At 37.5% G+C, this 20696-nt stretch overlaps 1 protein-coding gene across 2 annotated transcripts in view; it reads left to right on the top strand.

Annotated features, from left to right (window-relative positions):
- The window catches only part of TDRD7 (tudor domain containing 7), a 68473-nt gene that overhangs the window by 8931 nt on the left and 38846 nt on the right, over positions 1-20696 (top strand). The window contains exons 2-6 of one of the 2 annotated variants that reach the window (XM_045562509.1): positions 1139-1351; positions 3674-3815; positions 4698-4911; positions 11398-11471; positions 13847-14064. In XM_045562509.1, the coding sequence (XP_045418465.1) occupies positions 1145-1351; positions 3674-3815; positions 4698-4911; positions 11398-11471; positions 13847-14064 (855 nt within the window). In that variant the 5' untranslated portion in view covers positions 1139-1144. The remainder of the gene's footprint in view (positions 1-1138; positions 1352-3673; positions 3816-4697; positions 4912-11397; positions 11472-13846; positions 14065-20696) is intronic. The other variant, XM_045562510.1, reaches the window with a different exon arrangement.

The following is a 20696-nucleotide window of genomic DNA, read 5'->3' as shown; positions in this document are numbered from 1 at the left end:
ACCAAAAGATTGGGGACCGCTGGTTTTATTTGCCACTTTTTCTTCCATCTCTCTGGTCCCCTTTTTTCAGCCTTTTATAGGCTCTTCTTAAATGACAGCATTCCACAGAGGTTCATCCTTAACCTTATTTTTGACTCCCTGGACATCAAATACCACATATATGCCAAAAACTAACAAATCTGTAGCCAACTTAGACCTCTAATCTGATTTCCTAGTGAGTATATCTACGTGGCTGTTCTACAAGCATCCCGACTTCTACATGTCCACAGTGAATCTGCTGTCTTCCCCTCTTGCAAACCTGCCGCTGCCCCACCTCAGTGTGGGTCATTACTATCCACCGTGCTTCTAAGCTAGAAACTTGGGAGCCTTCCTCATCATCCAAACCAGTTAACCAGTTCCAGTAGATTCCACCTTCTAATTAATTACCTGTTTCCTAAGGCCCTGTTTTCAGGTCTTCCACACTTCCAAGTATTCTTACAACTTGTTAATCCTTTTCCTTCCAATTTATCTTCCCCACTGCTGAATAGTGATCTTTCTAAAATACAGAGCTGATCATTGTGTTCTCCTGTTAAAAATGGCCCTAAGGCCCCACATTATTTTTGGCAGAAATGCATACATGTTAGCATAATATAGTAGTCTCATGGTCTGTCCCACCCACCTTTCCAGCCCCTCTCTCAGCCCTCAGCTTGGAGGCTTAGTTGAATCATGTTCAGCCACCTAACTGCCTGGAATCCTTGGAACACACCATGTACTTCTCTCTCACCTCTGTGACCTCACTCATCCTATTCCCTTTCTTGGGCCAATACCCTTCCCCAGCCCTTCAGCTCACCCCTTTCCTCCTCTTCTGGTCAATTCCTTCTTGCCCTTCAGGACTCCATGTTTCCCCTCATCTGGGAAACATTCCCTTATCTCTTCCCTCCCTGGGCTAGTCTTTATGCCTTTCTGATTTTCCCCGACTTTCTCATGGTATTCTATGCTTTTCTTTACCGTGGCAGTTATTTCCCTGTGTATTGTAATTGCACAGAAAGTTTTCACTAACAATTTATGAAATAGTCTAACAATTCTCAGCTCTAAAAATCTATTTGAATTTGTAGACTGATGAGCCATATTATAGTAACCTTCTACTGTGTTCTTATAGGGAAAGATGCTGGAAGCAGATCTGGTTTCAAAGATGCTGCGAGCTGTTCTGCAGTCTCATAAGAATGGAATAGCATTATCCCGGCTCCAAGGAGAGTACAGATCCTTGACTGGAGACTGGATCCCCTTCAAACAGCTAGGTTACCCTACACTAGAAGCCTATCTGAGAAGTGTGCCAGCAGTTGTCAGGATAGAGACTAGTAGATCTGGAGAGGTAAGAAGGTGATTGTGCATGTCAGAAGAATCAAACCAATTCATAATTGCCTGTGTGGCACTTCCAGTCTCATGCCCATGATGGAAGTCAAAGTGAAAAGTACTAGCTAAGTGGTTTGAGATTGATAGTGACAGAGAGAATAGCATCCGAAGCACAGCCTAGATTCTAATTCTTTTCATTGTAAAAATAAGATTTTAACCACACTAAATAAAAAATTTTAAAGTTAAAGTTTACCCAGTTTCAACATCTAAAAATAGCTATACTGAAGGCCTTAATTGCCTAAACACCATACCTGCTCATTACAAACCTGTTACACTGCTTTTGCCAAAGTCACTAATGACCTCTTGATCATCAAATCTGGTAGACGGTTTTAAATTCTCATCATTTGCATGAATGTCGATTCCTGCCACCTGGACTTAGCTCAATTCCTAGTTGATCATTCATCAATTCTGGTTAGTACAGGGGCTTCCTTGCAGTTCTCCCTTCTCTTCTGTCCCTTTGTTCTCCTTCATACCAACATGATCATATTATTCTACCATTTTAAATTCTTCAACTTTTCTAGAAGAAAATAGTTTATAGATAGTATGGGCCATTTGGTGATAGCAGGTAGATGTATTGCACTTTCGCTGTGACCCAGCAGCTTCACATCTTGGAACCTACCCATCATATAGCGTGACACATGTAGACAGACCACCACCCCAACGACAGATGAAAAAACACCTGACCCCGCCTCCCAACACTGTTGTTTCCTTGGTAGGTTTCTACATACATGAATACATAGAACAAGTCTGGAGTGTGTTTCACCAAAACTTGTCATAATGGTTCCTCTGTTGGAGGGTGGGAGGTGAGAAGGCAGTGGGTGGAGGAGGAAAAGGGAGCCAGGATCAGGAGAGCAGTCCAAGGGGAAGTTTGCCTTATCTGTAATAATTTTTATAAGAAGAATGTAGAAATAAATTAAATATTATGTTAATAATAAAATGTACTTTGGCATCCTTGATCCTTCCAGACAGATTTAAGCCCTCCTTTCTGTCTACTTGCTCCTTGTAACGCATCTATAATAACATTGCACACCATGTTTTCTATTTAGTTTCTTTTCCTCTCTCTTTTTCCTTCATAAGTTTCTCAAGGATAAGAGACTGTTTCTTTCCACCCCTAATAGTTGGCACTTAATAAATCTGTGTTGAATGGATGAATGATCAAATATATGAATGAATTAGTAAATTAATAATGCTTTATATAATTACTATACAATAATTTACCTAACTCTTTTTTCCCTTATTCTGGACATTTTAAATGTTTCCACATTTTGGTTATTAAAATGTTTCCCATTGCACATATTGGCATAGGTAACTTTTTTCCTTTTGAATTATATTCTTGTAATATATATTCTCAAGAACAGAAATACTTAGCTAAGGAGTAGGAACATGTTGTGGCTTACGGTATAAAGCCTCATTGTTTTTTCTCTTCTTGATTGCAGTTTAGAGTCAGACTTGAAAACTTGAGAGGTCTGTAGAGATCATCTAGTCCCAATAGTCTCTATATTTCAGATCTTTTTTCTAATATCCTATATAGCATATCAGTTTTTTAAAAAATATAAAAAACTGAGATGGTGTATTTTAAACAGAGGTGGAAGGTCCAGAGACACTGATCACACTGCCTTGCTCTCATACCCCTGCAGTGGCAGCCCCTGAGGCCCCTCCATGGAACTCTATGGCTCCAGTGAATATAGTTTGAAAACACCAGGTGTAAACCCACCCCTGTTTTACAGCTGAAAATACTGAGATTTTCCCCCAGTCACCCAGCTAATCCATTGCAGAGGCCGGATTAAGAATTTTTAGTGGTCTTGGAGAAGTAATACAACATAGTAGTTATAAGTGCATACTTTGGACTCCAAGAGCCTCGCTGTGTGACTTGGAAGGTTGCTTAACTTTCCTGAGCCTCTGCCTTCCCATGTGTAAAATGGGGATAAAATATATCTCACAGATTATATGTGATAATACTTGCAGATCACAGGTTTCTTTTGGTTCATTGGTTAATCCCATAGTACCTTGTACATTGTAGATGCCTTATAAATACCTGTTAAAGGAATAAATGAAATTTTCAATTTGGGGAATGATTATTCAATGTACTAGACTATGCTTGATTCCTCTTGTAGAAAGTATAATTTTGTTCTAACATTATTAAGGAGAGAGAAACATGAATATTTGCATACAGCTTGATTTGGGATGCATAGGCTCACTAAGATCCACTTTTAAGAATTGGCCTCTGGGCAACATGGAATCTGAGGAATGTTTGTCCTCCCACCCTGCCTCTCATGAATAGATTACCTGCTATGCCATGGCCTGCACGGAAACTGCAAGAATTGCTCAGCTTGTGGCTCGTCAGAGGAGTTCTAAAAGGAAAACTGGGCGGCAAGTTAATTGTCAGATGAGAGTGAAGAAAACCATGCCGTTTTTTCTAGAAGGTAGGGGCTTTTCATATGCTAAAATTTTAAAGCCTGTCTATGAATACACTGTCATAAAGAACATGGGAATATTGCTTATATTTATGATAAGTACCTGTATCTGTTAACATTCATATGTCAGAGGAAAAATCCTGGAGCTGGCATTTGCATTTGAAATTATAAAGTGAGCATGACTTACAGTTATAAAAATAACTTAGTACAAATTTTAATTAAGCTTGTTATGGTAGTGTGAGGTTTTATTCTTTTAGATTATTTGAGGGAATGCCTTGTCCAGAATGTTGGATGAACCAAGAACATATGATTTAATGTCTTATATAGCAAATCATGTATTTTGGTATAAAATCTCTATTTTCAGAAAAACATGAATTATATAGTACACAAAAGTGTTATAGACAACTCAGCCTTTGTTTACTGAACACTTAAGGAGCTTATAGTCAGTTCTAAAACTAAATTCTCGTGAAATAATTCAACAGTAGTACAAAACAGTAGATGGAGGACTTCATGGCAAAGGGGAGACTTGAGCCCAGACCTCAAAGTATGGGTAGAATTTGGATTGTTGGAGAAGAGATGGGAGGACTGAGATATGGCTGAGCATGCTGCATTTGTAAGAACGTGCCGTGGCTGCCACTGAAGTGTCTGTCAGTGAGTAGGACAGTTACTGGCTAGTTTGGTGGATGAAGAACCTCATCTACTAAATACTCATCAATCTATTCTTCCCCTACTGACCAACCCTCCAGTGCCAACCTCCTTGTGTTCTTACAGACTGTTCTAAGAGTAGATAACCCATAGAAAACATATGGTCAGGGGTTGGGGGGTGGTGACATCATAAAACTAGGGTTTGAGGAAGCTAATTGATTCCATTATGTATGCCTAACTTCATAGGAAAACCAAAAGCAACCCTCAGACAACCAGGATTTGCTTCAGATTTGTCTGTCAGCAGAAAACCTAATCAAACGCTGTTAAGAGACAAAGGAAACTCCCTTGGAGTTAAGTCTGTTGCTGAAATGCCACCTTATGCATTACACACAACTCTTGGAAATGAAGTATTCAAAGACATTGCAGTGCAGAGGCATGTGACCATGTCCACCAACAACAGGTATTTGGGTTTTGTCTGATCAAAAAGAGAAGTTTGGTGAACCTAGGATAATAAATGTTAAAAATGTATGTTCAGGTTAAGAAAGAAATACTTTTTATGTGATCTAATATAAGTTCACATGTAAAGAGAAATGTATCATGACTAGTAAGTCTGCTTTCCTTGGCTGCCTGAACATCATTCTCTAAATGTGTCTCCATTCTGTATTTTTTCTGCATTGTTGGTAGTCTCTCCTTGTAAAATCCATTTTAAAAGCTCTCATAAGTTGTTCTAAGATGATATTTTAGTAGAACTTATAACTTTTTCAGAGAAGTTTCTTTTTTTTTTTTTTGAGACAGAGTGTCACTTTGTTGCCCTGGCTAGAGTGAGTGCCGTGGCGTCAGCCTAGCTCACAGCAACCTCAAACTCCTGGGCTGAAGCGATCCTTCTGCCTCAGCCTCCCGAGTAGCTGGGACTACAGGCATGTGCCACCATGCCCAGCTAATTTTTTTTTTCTATATATATTTTAGTTGGCCAGCTAATTTGTTTCTATTTTTAGTAGAGACGGGGTCTCGCTCTTGCTCAGGCTGGTCTTGAACTCCTGACCTCGAGCGATCCACCAACCTTGGCCTCCCAGAGTGCTAGGATTACAGCCGTGAGCCACCGCGCCCGGCCCAGAGAAGTTTCTTATAATTAATTTTAGAAGTTTAAGTAAAATCTGGTCAAGTTACATGTTCCACTGTGTTCCAGTAATCATGTCTATAATTATACAGTAGCATTAGACACTCATGAATAAGAATATTGGACTAGCAGTGATAAGACAACCTAAAAGTCTTAGTTTGGATGCTGCCATTTACTGGCCAGATAAAATTAGTTATTTCATCGTTTAGGTCTGCAGTTTTCTCATTTGTCCAGTGAAAATGCTAAACTAGATGATCTCAAGTTCCTTTCTGGCTCTAAATTTTATGGTTTTATAGGGTAGTTCAGAGGTCAGCAAGCTACAATTCATGGCCAAATCAGGCCCACTGCCTTTTTTATAATTAAGTTTTATTGGAACATGGCCATATGGTTTTGTTTGTATATTGCCTATGGCTGCTTTGGACAACAGTGGCATAGCTGAGTAGTTAGTTGTACAGAGACTGGATGGCCTGCAAAGCCTAAAATGTACTATTGGACCCTTTACAGAAAAAAATTTGCTGATCCCCAATGTAGATGTATCAGTATCACACTCTTCCATCTAATTTGTGTTTTTTCAAAGCAAATTTTGTTGTATCATATACCTTTAAATCAGTGTTCAAAAAATTCTGTTTTGTGTAAAAGTTAATTTTTCCCCAGGAACTTTCCCCCACATAGTAGAATATTTAGGAAGAATTAATTTCTTAAAAAGTTAGGTAGCAAATGAACTATTATTATTTTTTATATTTTGGTATTTTTATAAAGTAATTCTTGGCTGGGCACGGTGGGTCATACCTGTAATCCTAGCACTCTGGGAGGCCAAGGCAGGTGGATCATTTGAGCTCAGGAGTTTGAGACCAGCCTGAGCAAGAGCGAGACCCCTTCTCTACTAAAAATAGAAAGAAATTAGCTGGACAACTAAAAATATGTAGAAAAAATTAGCTGGGCATGGTGGCATATGCCTGTAGTCCCAGCTACTTGGCAGGCTGAGGCAGAAGGATTGCTTGAGCCCAGGAGTTTGAGGTTGCTGTGAGCTAGGCTGACACCATGGCACTCTAGCCCAGGCAACAGAGTGAGACTTTGTCTCAAAAAAAAAAAGTAATTCTATAATACTTGTGTAATTATATATACATTTAATGTTATTTATGGTTATTGTAATTTTGATAAGGTCTAGAAAATACATAGTTAAAAGTTAGATCTTGACCCAAAGCACTAGTTGGGTCCAGTATGTGACCGAGATACCATAGTCTTCTCTGGTTATGTGCCTACATTTAAGAACATATTTTTAATTGAATCTATAAAATAACAGCAAAACCAGGCATCCTGGATAGTGGGCCTATGGGAGTAATCTCTACTCGGTGGTCTGGTGTCTCCTATCCCTCACCTAGTAGCATGGGACAGCCTAGATAAATGCTTCCTGTCACTGCAGGCAGCACCAGCAGGGATTGAGTGAGGACCCTGCCAACATCAAGCACCCCTAAGAGTGGGCCCAAGTTAGGTAGCACTCTCTGACCTGCATTTTAGCATGCTTCCACCCCTCACCTTGCAGTACCAGGCTTGAGGAAGTGGATTCCATCCCCGTGGCAGCACCAGAAGAAATGAAGTGGTAGCCCCACCAGCAACAAGTGAATATAACAGAACTGGATAGCACTGCAAGGGCTCTGAAAACTAAATTGTCATTGGAATCACAGCCCACTAAAGTAGACCAGGACCTACATGCTAAACCTAAACATGATAACTGCTGAAATAGGAAATTTAAATAGGATCCTAACATACAGTCATCATGTTTAGGATATAATAAAAAATCATTCATCATATCAAGAACCAGGAAAATGACAATTTGAATGAGAAAAGACAGTCAGCAGACACCAACACCAGGATGAATCAGATGTTGGAATTATCTGACAAGGATTTTAAAGCAGCTGTCATAAAAATGCTTCAATGAGCAATTACAAATACTTTTGAAACAAATGAAAACACAGAAAATTTACCAGAGAAACAGAACATACAAAAAAGAATCAAATGGAAACTATAGTACTAGGAAATACAACAACCAAAATTTTTAAAATGCACTGGATGGACTCAATGGTGGAATGATTATAACAGAGGGAAGAGTCAGAGCACTTGAAGACAGAACAATAGAAATTACCCAGTTTGAACAACAGAGTAAATAGATGTCAAAACAAAATAAAAACAAACAAACAAAAACAAAGACCTAGCAGAGCCTGAAGGATCTGTAGAGAAATAAGAAAAGGTCTAAAATTTGTGTTATCAGAAACTCAGAAGGAGAGGAGAAAGAGTGGGAGTGGGGCTAGAAGAGTGTTTGAAGGCTTGATGGTTGAAAACTTCTCAAATCGATCTAAGGACATAAACCTACAGATTCAAGAAGCTAATCAAACACCAAATAGGATGAACCAAAAGAAACCTATGCCAAGATACCTCATAATTAAACTTCTGAAAACTAAAGACAAAGAAAAAAATCTCAAAAACAGCCAGAGAAAAATGACGTGTCACCTGTAGGATAACACCAGTCTTAATGACAGCAGATTTCTCATCTGCAACCATGAAGGAACCGTGGAGGAAGGAAATAGCCTAACATTTTTCTAGTGTTAAAAAGAAAAAGCCCTGTCAACTACAAATTCTATGAACAGCAGAAATATTCTTCAGGAATGACAGGGAAATAAAAACATTCTTAGATGAAAGAAAACTATTAATAAGAGAATTTGTCACTAGCAGACTTCCTCTTAAAGAGTGGTTAAAGGAAATTCTCTCCACAGAAAAGAAATAACAAGATGACTTGGAACTTCAGAAAGGAAAGAACAGAATGGGTAAAAACAGATGTGCATATAATAGATTATCCTTCTCATGAGTTTCTTAAATCATATTTGCTTGAAGAAAAAAATCCCATCATCTGATGAGATGTTTAACATATATGGAGGAAGAACTTAAAACAATTTTATTTATAAAGTAGGGAGGGCAAAGGGACCTAAATGGAAGTAAGGTTTCTACACTTCCCTTGACATGGTAAAACATTGATACTAATACAATGTGGTACATGTTATATATGTACATTGTAATAGCCAGAGCAATCAATACGAAGACTGCACAAAGTGATATACAAAAAAACACTAAATAAATCAGAATAGAATTCTCAAAAATGTTTAAGTAACCCACAAGAATGCAAGCAAAGAAAAATAGAGGAATGAGAAACAGAGGGCATACATTGCTGTTGGGAATGTAAACTGGTACAGCCATGGTAGAAAAGTGTTTAGGAGTCTATTTAAAAAAGCTAAGGAAAGAATTAATATTGTTCAAATGTCCATATTACCCAAAGCAATCTATAGATTCAGTGCAATCCCTATCAAAATCCCAATGACATTTTTCACAGAAGTAGAAAAAAATCCTAAATTTGTGTGGAACCACAAAAGACCCTGATAGCCAAAGCAATCTTGAGCAAAGAACCAAGCCAGAGGCATCATACTACTTAATTTCTAAATCTTCTACAAAGCTATAGTAATCAAAGCAGCATGGTACTTGCATAAAAACAGATACATAGGCCAATGGAACAAAAATAGAGAGCCCAGAAATAAATCCACACGTTTACAGTCTATTGATTTTTGACAGAGATGTCAAGAACACACAATGGGAAAAGGGCAGTATCTTTGATCAATGATTCTGGGAAAACTGGGTATCCACTTACAGAAGAATGAATTTAGACCCTTATCTCATACCATATACAAAAATCAACTCCATTAAAGACTTAAACATAAAACCTGAAACTGTAAAACTTCTAGAAGAAAACATAGAGGAAATTTATTCATGACACTGGTCTGGGCAATGATTCTTTGAATGTGACTCCAAAAGCATAGGCAACAAAAGCAAAAATAGACAGATGGGATTACATCAAGCTAAAAAGCTGCTGCACAACAAAGTGAAGAGTGAAGAGACAACCTATGGGAGAAGATTGTTTTAAACCATACATCTGACAAGGAGTTAATATCCAAAATGTAGTATGTGAGGAATTCAACTCAATAGCAAGGAAACAACCCAATTAAAAAATGGGCAAAGAACCTGAATAGACATTTCTCAAAAGAAGACGTACAGATGACCAACAGGTGTATGAAAAAGTGCTCAACATCACTAGTCATCAGGGAAATGCAAATTAATACCACAATGAGATACTGCCTCACACCCAATAGGATTGCTACTATCAAAAAACAGAAGATATCAAGTGTTGGCAAGGATGTGGAGAAAAGGGAACCCTGGTACACTGTTGGTGGGAATGTAAATTAGTCCAGCCATTATGGAAAACAGTATGGAGATTCTTCAAAAAATTAAAAATAGAACCACCATGTGATCCAGCAACCCCGCTATTGGGTATATGTCCAAAGGATATGAAGTCAGTGTGTTGAAGAGATACCTACACTCCCATGTTCATTACAGCATTATTCACAATACCTAAGCCATGGAATCAGCTGAAGTGTCCATCAATGGATGAATGGATAAAGGAAATGTGAAATATATATACACTTTGGAATACTTGCTTTTCAGCCTTTAAAAAGGAAATCCTGTCATTTGCAACAACATGGGTGAACCTAGAAGACATTATGTTAAATGAAATAAGCCAGGCACAGAAAGACAGCATGATCTCATGTGGAATCTAAAAAAGCCAGACTCACAGAAACAGAGTAAAATTGTGGTTACCAAAGGCTGAGGGGTTGAGGACATTGTAGAGTCGTTAGTCAAAGGAAACAAAATTTCTCAGTTAGACAGGAGAAATAAGTTCAGTCGATCTATTGTACATCATGGTGACTGTAGTTAATAACAATATATTGTATACTTGAAAATTGCATATACTAAGTAAGCTTTTATTGGTAGCCTGGAATCTAATAATTTATTTTAGAATTAAAATATTATAAGGAAATGTGCTTCATTTCAAATAGTTGATCTAATTTTTAGAGTATTCCATACTATTCAAAAACAGGCAGATATGTATGCTGTGTCACTGTCACCTACTATGGTCTCATACTCACTGCTGGGACAAGTTGTAGTCATTAATTCATTCAATCATTCTTAACAACATTCACTCTCCTTTGCAGGTACTAAGCACTGCCCTAGGCACTGGGAACACAAATAATTAAGGCACTTAGAGTCTAGTGAGGGAAGTAGACATGAATGTAAATGATGTATGTGTGGTTTATTTTTTTGTCCTCATATTTGAAAAAATCTTCCTACATAAATCCAATATAATTCATATAAGAATTATTTTGGTGAGGGTATGAGGTAGAGATCTATGTTTCTTCTTTTTCAAATAGTTATTTAAGCAGTCCCTCCCCTGTCTGTTTTGAAATACCACTTTTATTATGTGCTAAGATAAATTTAATGTCTGTAAGCTCTCTATCATTTTACTTATCTGTCCAATGATTTTAAATGTTGTAACTTTATAAAAGCATTTCAACATTTGGTGATGCAAGTCATTCATTTCTTAGTTATATTCGAAAATATTCTTTATTTTCAACGGTTTATTTTTTATGTGGTTTTCTTTATTTTGCTAGTTCCTTAAGGGTAATTAATTGGAATTCTGACTTCTAAGGTCTGAAAGAAGCTTTCAAAGACCTAGTTTAAATTTAGCTTTTAACATGCTTTTCTCTGAGTGAATATGGAACATGAAAGATAATGCCAGGTTTTATTTTAATTTTTTTCTGAATTTGAAATACTTTAATGAGTTGTTTTGTTATTCATTCCCACAGAGACTTTAAATGAAAAATGTAGTGTTTAAAACTTTGTGTAGACTTTGCTATTTGAATTTATTTTACTTTTTTTTTTACACTTTAGGTTTAGCCCAAAGGCATCCCTTCCACCACCTTTTCTGATGCATCTCTCAAGAACCTGTACTAAGGAACTGAGTGGTATGTTTTCTAAACATTATCTTCATGGTACAGATTGGCTTCTGGAGCCTCAGGGTCCCAAGAGAAATATCTGGTGGTGGCTTTTGACATTTGCTGTCACCTTCTCCTACTTGGAATGTATCTCTCCCCCTTTCTTTCTTAATTTCTTTAAATCATGAATTAAAGTGGTCTTTAAAAAATAATACCTCCAAGGATATCATTATTATTCTGCCTTGAAGCCTTTCTCACCCCAGACCTACTCTGTTTCACCTCCACTGTGACCTGCAGAGGTAACTTGTGTCCCTTCTTTCCCTCTCCCTCCTTAGGGCGGTAAGCCCCTGAGACTTTGGAGGCTGAGTCCTCACTTAAAGGAAAGCCCTGCTCTAGATTTAAAGTACACAAATGTGGGACTTAAACTTATAAAAGAGTTTTAGATACTCCCCCACTTAAAAGCTGGCACTCTAAACCGTGTGCAGTGACCATTAAACATCTAAATGTGAAGGCAAATAATTCTTCAGGCTATAAAATCCACTGTTGAGAAACAATAGGAGACATAATAAAGTTAGAGAATCTGGAGGTTAAAAATGTACCTACTCCCTTGTCTATGGCCATACCACCCTGAATGCGCCTGATCTCCTATGATCTTGGAAGCTAAGAAGGGTCAGGCCTGGTTAGTACTTAGATGGGAGAAATGTATCTACTCCCTGTCTTGTCTTCAACCAATATGTACATCCCCTGCTCACAGATACACCCAGAGGGACAGTGTTTTCAGGTCAGTGCTTACAGTGTGTGAAATGTAAACATGATTTGCTGTTTTGCATGATTCTTACCAAGTTGAAATTCTTTTTTTCATAGGAACACATCTCCAGTAGTTCTTATGGAAATTAATTGAATAATATGATTTTTGTTTGTAAGAATTATTTTTACATATGCATTTTCTGAAACACGACTATTCAGTAAAGTGGAATATCCCTTTAGAGGCTTAAATTAGTGTAAGCTTTTTCTGCAGAAACAAGAGGACTTGTTTCAGGAGGATTGCAGTTCACCTGGCAGAGCTGCACATGTATGATAAACACAACCTCTCCTACATGCTGGCAGCCTAGATTACTTCCTTAATTTGTTTAACAGAGGGTACAGATGCTTTAACTCCAGTGGCCCCACAGAGCAGGTGCATTTGCAGACTCAACTGCTGACACTCTCTCATTAAGGGAGGCCTGGTCAGTTATGAGAAACTCATCTTTTCCTTCTTCCCAGCCCTCTTATATCATTGTTTGGGAAGAACTTAAATAAAGTAGATTAATAGGAAATATATATGGACATTCTGGACCCTTCTGTTCTCTGTGCCAATCTAACTCTCGGCAAGGCCAGATCTTCTTGCCTTCTGGTGGGAAGAGCAGTTGGCATCCATGCATTGTCAAGGAAGAGTTCTCCCTTTGGCTTCCTGGTGTCCTCAGAAGCCAACATTTCCAAACCAGACTGTATGTCTCTACCAGCAAATGGAAAATACTGAATCCCAGCAGAGATACTATCTGATTAAAACATGAATATATTTTGCTTGTAGATGGTAATTTTTAATGTAATCTGTATCTCAGTGAAATTTCATAGAGATTTGGAATGAATTAAAATACCAGAACTGTCAGCTATAGTGATCACTCAGATTTCTTTATTGTCTTTGGATGTTCACTCAGGGATTCTAAATTTTAAGTAAAAAATAAATATAAGAGAGCCAAAACTTCATAAATATGCACTTGTGAAAGATTAATGATTAATATTTGGGAAATAAAAAGAAATCATTAAAGATTATCTGTGGGTTCCAAACCTTTTATTTATGTTTATAAAATGAGGCTAGGAAGATTATTTTAGGTAGATCAATTTTTGAACTTCTGTATATTGCTAAATTATTTGTTTTCATTGACAAATGTGAAAAATGATTATAATCTTCAAACCTGTACAATTTTTTATCTTCTATAAAATGTTCTTCAGTCTTAATATTAAGGCAGTATTCTTATGCTTTGTGGAATATAGCTTTAAATTCAACGTTGCATATATACCAATATTGTCTAAAATTTAATCTTCCTTAGTTACAGGTAGAAAATGGTTGGTTAAATAATAAATTTAATTATTCTTAGCAGAATCATCCTGATGTTTAAAGCATCATGCAAAATAGAGGGACCAGTTTCCCTCTGTGAGTGCCTCTTGACCCAGCTGGTTATTTCAGGGTTAAAATTCAGAATAAGGTTGTCATGGTGCTGCTTTGCCTAATCCTGCTCCCTTCTAAGTCCCTTGGCCACCACATGCCCACAGTAGAGCAAAGTCTGAAGACACAGATACTAGGTAATGAGGGTAATCTAAAATGTTAAGCATTTTGGTAATTCTTTGATTTTTTTAATTTAAAGATAATTTAAATCTGACTGTTGAAAAACCAAATGTCACGCCTCCTGCCTCTTACACTTATAAAATGGATGAGGTTCAAAACCGAATAAAGGAAATACTAAACAAGCATAACAATGGCATTTGGATATCTAAGCTTCCACATTTTTACAAAGAGTTATATAAAGAAGACCTTAATCAAGGAATTTTACAACAGTTTGAAAACTGGCCTCATGTTTGTACGGTACGTTTTTCTTTATTCCTCCCTTCTGACACCTCTTCCCTGCCCAACTTTCAGATTATCGAGTTATTAGTCATATTACCTTTTATCCAGAGGGCATAAAGCAGTTTACATATGTTGCCTCATTAATCTTTATCTCTAAGATTAACATATGTCAGTTCTTATTGGCAAGTATGTCAAGGTTGAGGCTCTGGATTTTGTAATTCTGTTTTTATATACTTTGTTTTAAATTATTCTAAAAATGCACTATGAGATAATATACCATTTTGTATTGATTGAACTGTTACCAATAAACACTGATAGTTTTGCCATTTTAATAACTTGAACTTACTAGTAATAATTTTTTATTAGCTTTAAATTTTATATGCTTATTCTTATTTTTAAGGACTTTGAGATGAATAAATTTTAGTTATTTTGGCTATTTATAGAGTATCTTATTTTATTTTGAAATTAATGTAGTGTTCATGTTTAAAATTTTTACAAACTGTCTTTGGAGAGAAAATTGACAATTAAAAAAAAGAAAAAAATTGAAAAGGATTTATCAATTTCCATTCCTGTTCCTACTTGGGAATCTGTGGTTATAATAAGATGATGGATCAGCAAAGTTTATTAGAAATCTTAGTTCAGCCACAGTTGGAAAGAAGTGGATTCTTAAAGTAACTGATCTTTGGATGTTTATTACTGTTTTTATTTACATAAAATATATTTAAAATTAAACTGTTTTCAAGGGTAGCATTAACAGCTACTTGGTGCTTCTAAGCTTGTAGAATTAAATATGCATGAGGATTATGTGTGCTTTGATAGAGGGCTTTTATTTCTTCAATATGTATTTTGGCTCCCAAGCCTATTGAACAAAGTGTAGGGCACTCCCTCTTCATAAGCACCTGGCCTAAAGAAAGTATGTAGGCTGAGTGCAGTGGTTCATGCCTGTAATCCTACCACTCTGGGAGGCCGAGGCAGGAGGGTCACTTGAGCTCAGGAGTTCAAGACCAGCCTGAACAAGAATGCAACCTTGTCTCTATTAAAAACAGAAAAATTAACCTGACGCGGTGGCATGCGCCTATAGTCCCAGCTACTTGGGAGGCTGAGGCAAGAGGATTGCTTGAGCCCAGGAGTTTGAGGTTGCAGTGAGCTATGATGATGCCACTGCACTCCAGCTGGGGTGACAGAGTAAGACTCTGTCTCAAAAAAAAAAAAAAAAGAAAGCATGTATTTTGTTACTGCTTTTTCCTCCAGGACACTGTCACCCACTTGAGTCCCATGCTGTTTTCCAGGCAAGTGACATTCATTCATCCATCCATCCATCCTGTTTGCTCATACACCATTCACTTTGTACCTACTTGTGCCAGTCGCTGCCTGAGATGCTAAGAACACAAGCAATTAAGACACTTAGAGTCTAGTGAGGGCAACAAACATGAAAAAATAATTAAGGCAGTGTGACAAATGTTAGAATATACAGTGTTAAGTGGGAAAACAATGAGAAATGTCAAACTCTGGAACTATGGCTGTTTCTCTGCTTAAAAACTCATAAGAACGTTACCCCTGATTTATGTGGAATGTAGAGTTTGTTCTTATAATGGAATTTCCCCAGGTTGCTTTTCAATTCATTCCATTTTTACTCCATTCTGGGAAGAATTTTCTCACTGGATTCAATCAGTTTAGTGACATTGATGCACCTCCTCAGACTTTCCCATCCTTGAGGGGACCTTTGAAGAAGTTTTACCAGGCTGCTTGATTTGAAGTTCAGTGCTGGTAGCCCCTTCTTTGAATGCATACGGTTCCTTTGTTTTTTAAATCCATAAATATTCATGAACTTTGTAGAAAGTTTTTAATGAAAAGATACATTTTTATTGCCAAGATAACATATATAACTACTTACTAAGTTTTGATAAAGACGTCTTTAGAGTAAAAATTTAAAATATAAACTTCACAGGTTCTTCTTAATGTATTGTTTCTGGTTATTTTATACTCCATGAGATTTACTAGTATTTGTGTGGCTTAATTACGGCTTTTTGGGGAAATTTTCATCCTGGCTACTCTGCATGCCTCCAGAGTTCCACATTTTCTCTTGCTAGGATTATAGGTAAGAGAGTGCATTCTCTTTGATGTTAAATCTTTACCTAAAATAAATGGTTTCCAACTAAATTTCAGGTGCTAAAACAACTGACTTTTTTTTAGTTGCTGTTTTCAACATTTGAATTCATTTCTGTTTTATGATTATTTTCTGTCCAAGCAGTGAGGGTGGGAAGCAAAAATACAATATACTTTTCCTATCTATATGTTGTATCTCTCAACTTTGAGCAAGACTGTTCAGATATAATCACTACCAATTATTAGATGATGATAATTTGCTTAGTGAAGCATTGTGACTAGGGTGCCCCAAACCACCAGTCATATTGACGTCTATTAATAGTTTTCAAAACTGTTTTTTTAACTCCTGAACATTTTTTAGCAGTCTGCTGTTAAACAGTCTTAAACAGTTATGCCATTGTTATTTTTAAACAGCTTCAGACAGTTAGACCATGGTTATTTTCCTTTTCTTCTAACTTCTTTGTTAGAAGAAGCAGAAACACTGATAGTATGCCACTAGGGCAGATGTTACTGTAAGCAAGATCAGACAGTCTCAAGGCAGTGCAGAAAATTTAGGATAAGAAAGAGCTTGATAATAGGTATCTCTCTATATGGCTTGTCATGTCTGAAGAAGAAATCCAGGTGTGGTATATTTCTTTCTTTTTTAAAAAAAGTGTTTTCTCCTCCAATCACATAAACCATTCTATATAAAAAAGGTTGAAAAAGTGATAAAAGAAATAAAAATCACCCGTAGTCCTGCCACCCAGAGATAACTACTTGGGGGGATGTCTATTTGAACATCAGAATGGGCAGCATCAGTGACCGAATAGCTTTGAAATTTTACCTTTGTGGAGATTCTAATCAGCTATGTGTTATAAGCCACTTCACAAGGATGTTGGAAGATATTTTGATGCAGGCAGATGCTTTGAATCCATTCTTAACCTTTTGGATCCCTCGGACAGCAAAACATATACTGAGAGTTTTCAAAGCTAACAAGAATAGAGAGTTATTAACAGTGATGAATCAGTTCCATGGTGTTCCTAGGCAACTTTTGAGGGAAGTGGAAATTGTGCAGAAGCTATCTTGGAAAGGCAAGGATCCCAAGACAGTAAGCCTACAGACCAAGAATACTGGAATCCAAGAGTTCACACTGGGTCCCAGGAGAGTAGCAACACCTCGTGGCTATTCTAGAGCTGTGGTCTTATTAATAATGCTCTTCTTAACTGTTGTATTTGACTAGGATTTATAAAATGTTTCTATGTGACAGCTGCTGACCTGGTGCTAGGGATGAAACAGTAAACAAGATATGGTCTTTACCCTGATGGAACTTTCTGTCCAGCAGGGAAAATAAACATTGAGCAAATAATGATAAGCCTGTGATTGTCGTGAAGGCGAAGTGCAGCGTGCTGAGGGAATGTGTCAACAGGAGGACTTAGTCTGATGAGTCAAGAAAACTTTCCAGGGGAGGTTGCTGTTAAGCCCAAGCCTGACAGATGAGTTGGTATAAGTTAGGCCAAGAGGGGGAAGAAAAGCACCTCAGACAAAAGAAACTGTTGTGCCAAAGCCTGGAAATGGGAAAACATAGCATTTTCAGGAAAGAGAAATTCAATAAGAAGAAGGTGGCTTGGGCTGGACAGTGGCTCATACCTATAATCCCGACACTTTGGGGGGCTGAGGCAGGAGGATCACTTGAGCCCAGGAGTTTGAAGTTGCACTGAGCTATGATGATGCCACTGCACTCCAGCCTGGGCAACACAGGGAGACCCTGTCTCAAAAAAAAAAAAAAAAAAAGAGAGTGGCTCATGAAGAAGCTCAAGAGGCAAGCAGAGGCCAAGTCACTTCATTCAAGAGTCATCATTCAATGGAAACACTGCAGGTCCCTGCCCTGAGGTCACCCAGGATCCATGGCCTCTGGCTGACTGATTTCTAGTAAAATTGCAAATCTTGCACCAATGACTGTTGAACACCAGAGATTCAGTCGAAGTTCTCTACTCTCTGAAACATGGGTGAAGAGAAAGACCTCTCCATTCCTACATTAGTCGGAATATCTGTGTGCAGTGTTTTGCCTGAAGCTGTTAGAGAGCTGAGGAACTCCTTTGTGAGCCAGTCTAGATGCACTCAGCTGAGAATTTCTGCCAGTAGCCCCAAGACTACTGGGAGGCAACTGGGAGACAGCCAGGGAAATGTTCTAAGTTGGGCTGGAGGCATACCAGGCTGTAATTAGAGAGCATAACATTTTGTGAATGACAGGATAAAATTAGAGAATATAAAATGTAAATGAGGAAAAAGTACCCAGTTACACTAATTATTCATAGCTTCTATAATCAAAGATGTTTCACTATTAATCTCTATTTTTATTATTATGTCATTTTCCTATCCACTGGAAATCAACTGAGTTTTAAGTTTAATACTCTAATACCTCAGACTCTTAAAAATTCTTAAAATTCTGAATTACATCAATACAGTAATTGATGCAACCTTCTGGCTAGTAACTCTTTGAATGTTTTCATTGTTGCTAGATACCCAGAGGTCTTTTATTCACTGCTGAAATCAAATTCTTAAATTGGTTTGGATTTTTTGTTGTTTGTTTTATTATGATTTTTAATTGTTTTTGGTTTGTTTTGAGTTTATAACCATTGCTAAGGCTTGGAGTGCTAGGAACCAGGTCTCCAGGTGAATGTGATTGTACTGTACTAGCTCAGGTTTGTATTGGGTGGTGACCATATAAAATGAAATTTAGAGTTAATTTAATGCTTCAACACAAAGAACCCACTACTCCATGGAAACAAAACTGTGTCCATACAAATGCTTTGGAAATCTCCTTGATTTAATTGGATGATACTAATTCTGTTTTAGAATCCCAAAGAAAATTCTAATTCCATGAGAGATAGTAAACTTACCCCAGAGGCCAATGCTGCAGAATTAGCTGGTGAGCCCTCATAGACTCAAAGGCATTTGGCTTTAAAAACTTGAAGTTTACAGCACAGGTAAAACTAGAAAGAAAGAAGTAAAGACTTTATGGCATTGAGGAGAAGAAAGTTAGGATGAAGACTTTTATTTGTGTGAACAAACAGGCTCTTAAAGAAATTGATGTAAGTCCTTGGGCCTCACATCTGCCAAACTGATCTGTCTCCTCCAAACTTAGAGAAACCTAGGAGGGTGCAAGAGAATTATCTCGTTCAAGTTGTGATTCCAAGTGAGGCAGAAATCAAGCTGAATATAATGAATCTGTGGGTAGAAAGTTTAAGCCATATTAGATACACAATCTTCTGATGATTGCCAAAGGAGGTGGCTTGACTCCAGGGTGTAGAGAGCTACTCTTTTATGTTACCTGTCTCTCTTGTTGGGAGGTGGGGTGGGCATCCATACGTAGTGTGTGGAGTTTTATAATCATGCCAGTTCCCCATGAGTGAACTGGTGATTTTTTGGGTAGATATCCAAAGCCACAGGAAAAGTGTAGAGCCACAAAACAAAGAAAACATCCAGGACAAGGGCAGGATTATGATCCTGAGTCTCCTCCTGCAGTAGAGGAGGCCTTTTGATCCCCTCCTCAGGTATATACCTGAACCAGGTGGACTAAAAGAACTAGAAGGTGTAAAAAGCCCCCTCCTCAGAAGTCCCCTGAGATGATTAGTAGCTGATTGTCACACTTAGGAAATAATAAAAGCCATGTTTCAAGTAGATGTTGACTTAACCTTGGTCATTTGTGAAGACAGGAAGATGGCTGTTCTATCTTGGGGGATGAGGCAGGAGATGAACATGTTAAGTCTTGTCAGATGCACAGAGTACAGTGAAGAATGGACACCACACTGTAACTCACATCGTAGCAATTCCTTATCTTTGGGGGCGATTTTTGTCGGCAGTGGGTAGTTATGGTAGTAGATCTCTTTTCTAAGCCCATTTGTCAGAAAATTTAAAAGAGACAGCATGCTTTGTGGAGGACAGATGGTGATCACAGCAGAATGCCCAGGAAAAGCAAGTTTCCACTCGTATGAAAACTTTAAAAAGTTTAAGCAGAAAAAAATGACATTTGTTTTAAATTATATTTTTAACTTTAAAAATAATATGAATTTCATGAATTTTTCCCATTGAATTGAGAAACCCTTCAGCCATTCTCCAAAGATTGGTTAATGAAGTATGTGTACCAGGATATTTTCCACATCACTGAATTTAGCCATGAATATTTGCCTAAAGTGTTGGAGGATATATGAATCAATTCCAGTTGTGTCAGGTTCAATTCCTAAAGTCAGGCCTATCTTTAATCTTAGTGAATGCTCATTTGAATTTAAAGAGGCCAAATCACTGGAGAACAAAATGGAATTTAGGCACATAACCAACGCTTTTGAGATAAAGAAGCCATTAAAGATTGGAAAGTGCCTATAATGCAAGGAGCCAGTCATTTGGGTAAACAATAAAAATAAAATAAAACTGCTGAGGGAAGAAATCTGTTTTCTAGTTTAGATAGTTATTTGGCTATTGTTTGAACTTTGGATAAATTCAGGCTTATTGGTTAAAAATTTACTTTAGAGGCCGAATGGCAAAGCTTGAATTAAGTGCTAAAGGCA

Source organism: Lemur catta, chromosome 10 (genome assembly GCF_020740605.2).
Source record: "Lemur catta isolate mLemCat1 chromosome 10, mLemCat1.pri, whole genome shotgun sequence".
Lineage (NCBI taxonomy): Eukaryota > Metazoa > Chordata > Mammalia > Primates > Lemuridae > Lemur > Lemur catta.
The sequence above is the reverse complement of the archived record's forward strand: the minus strand, read 5'-3'. Positions and strand labels throughout refer to the sequence as shown.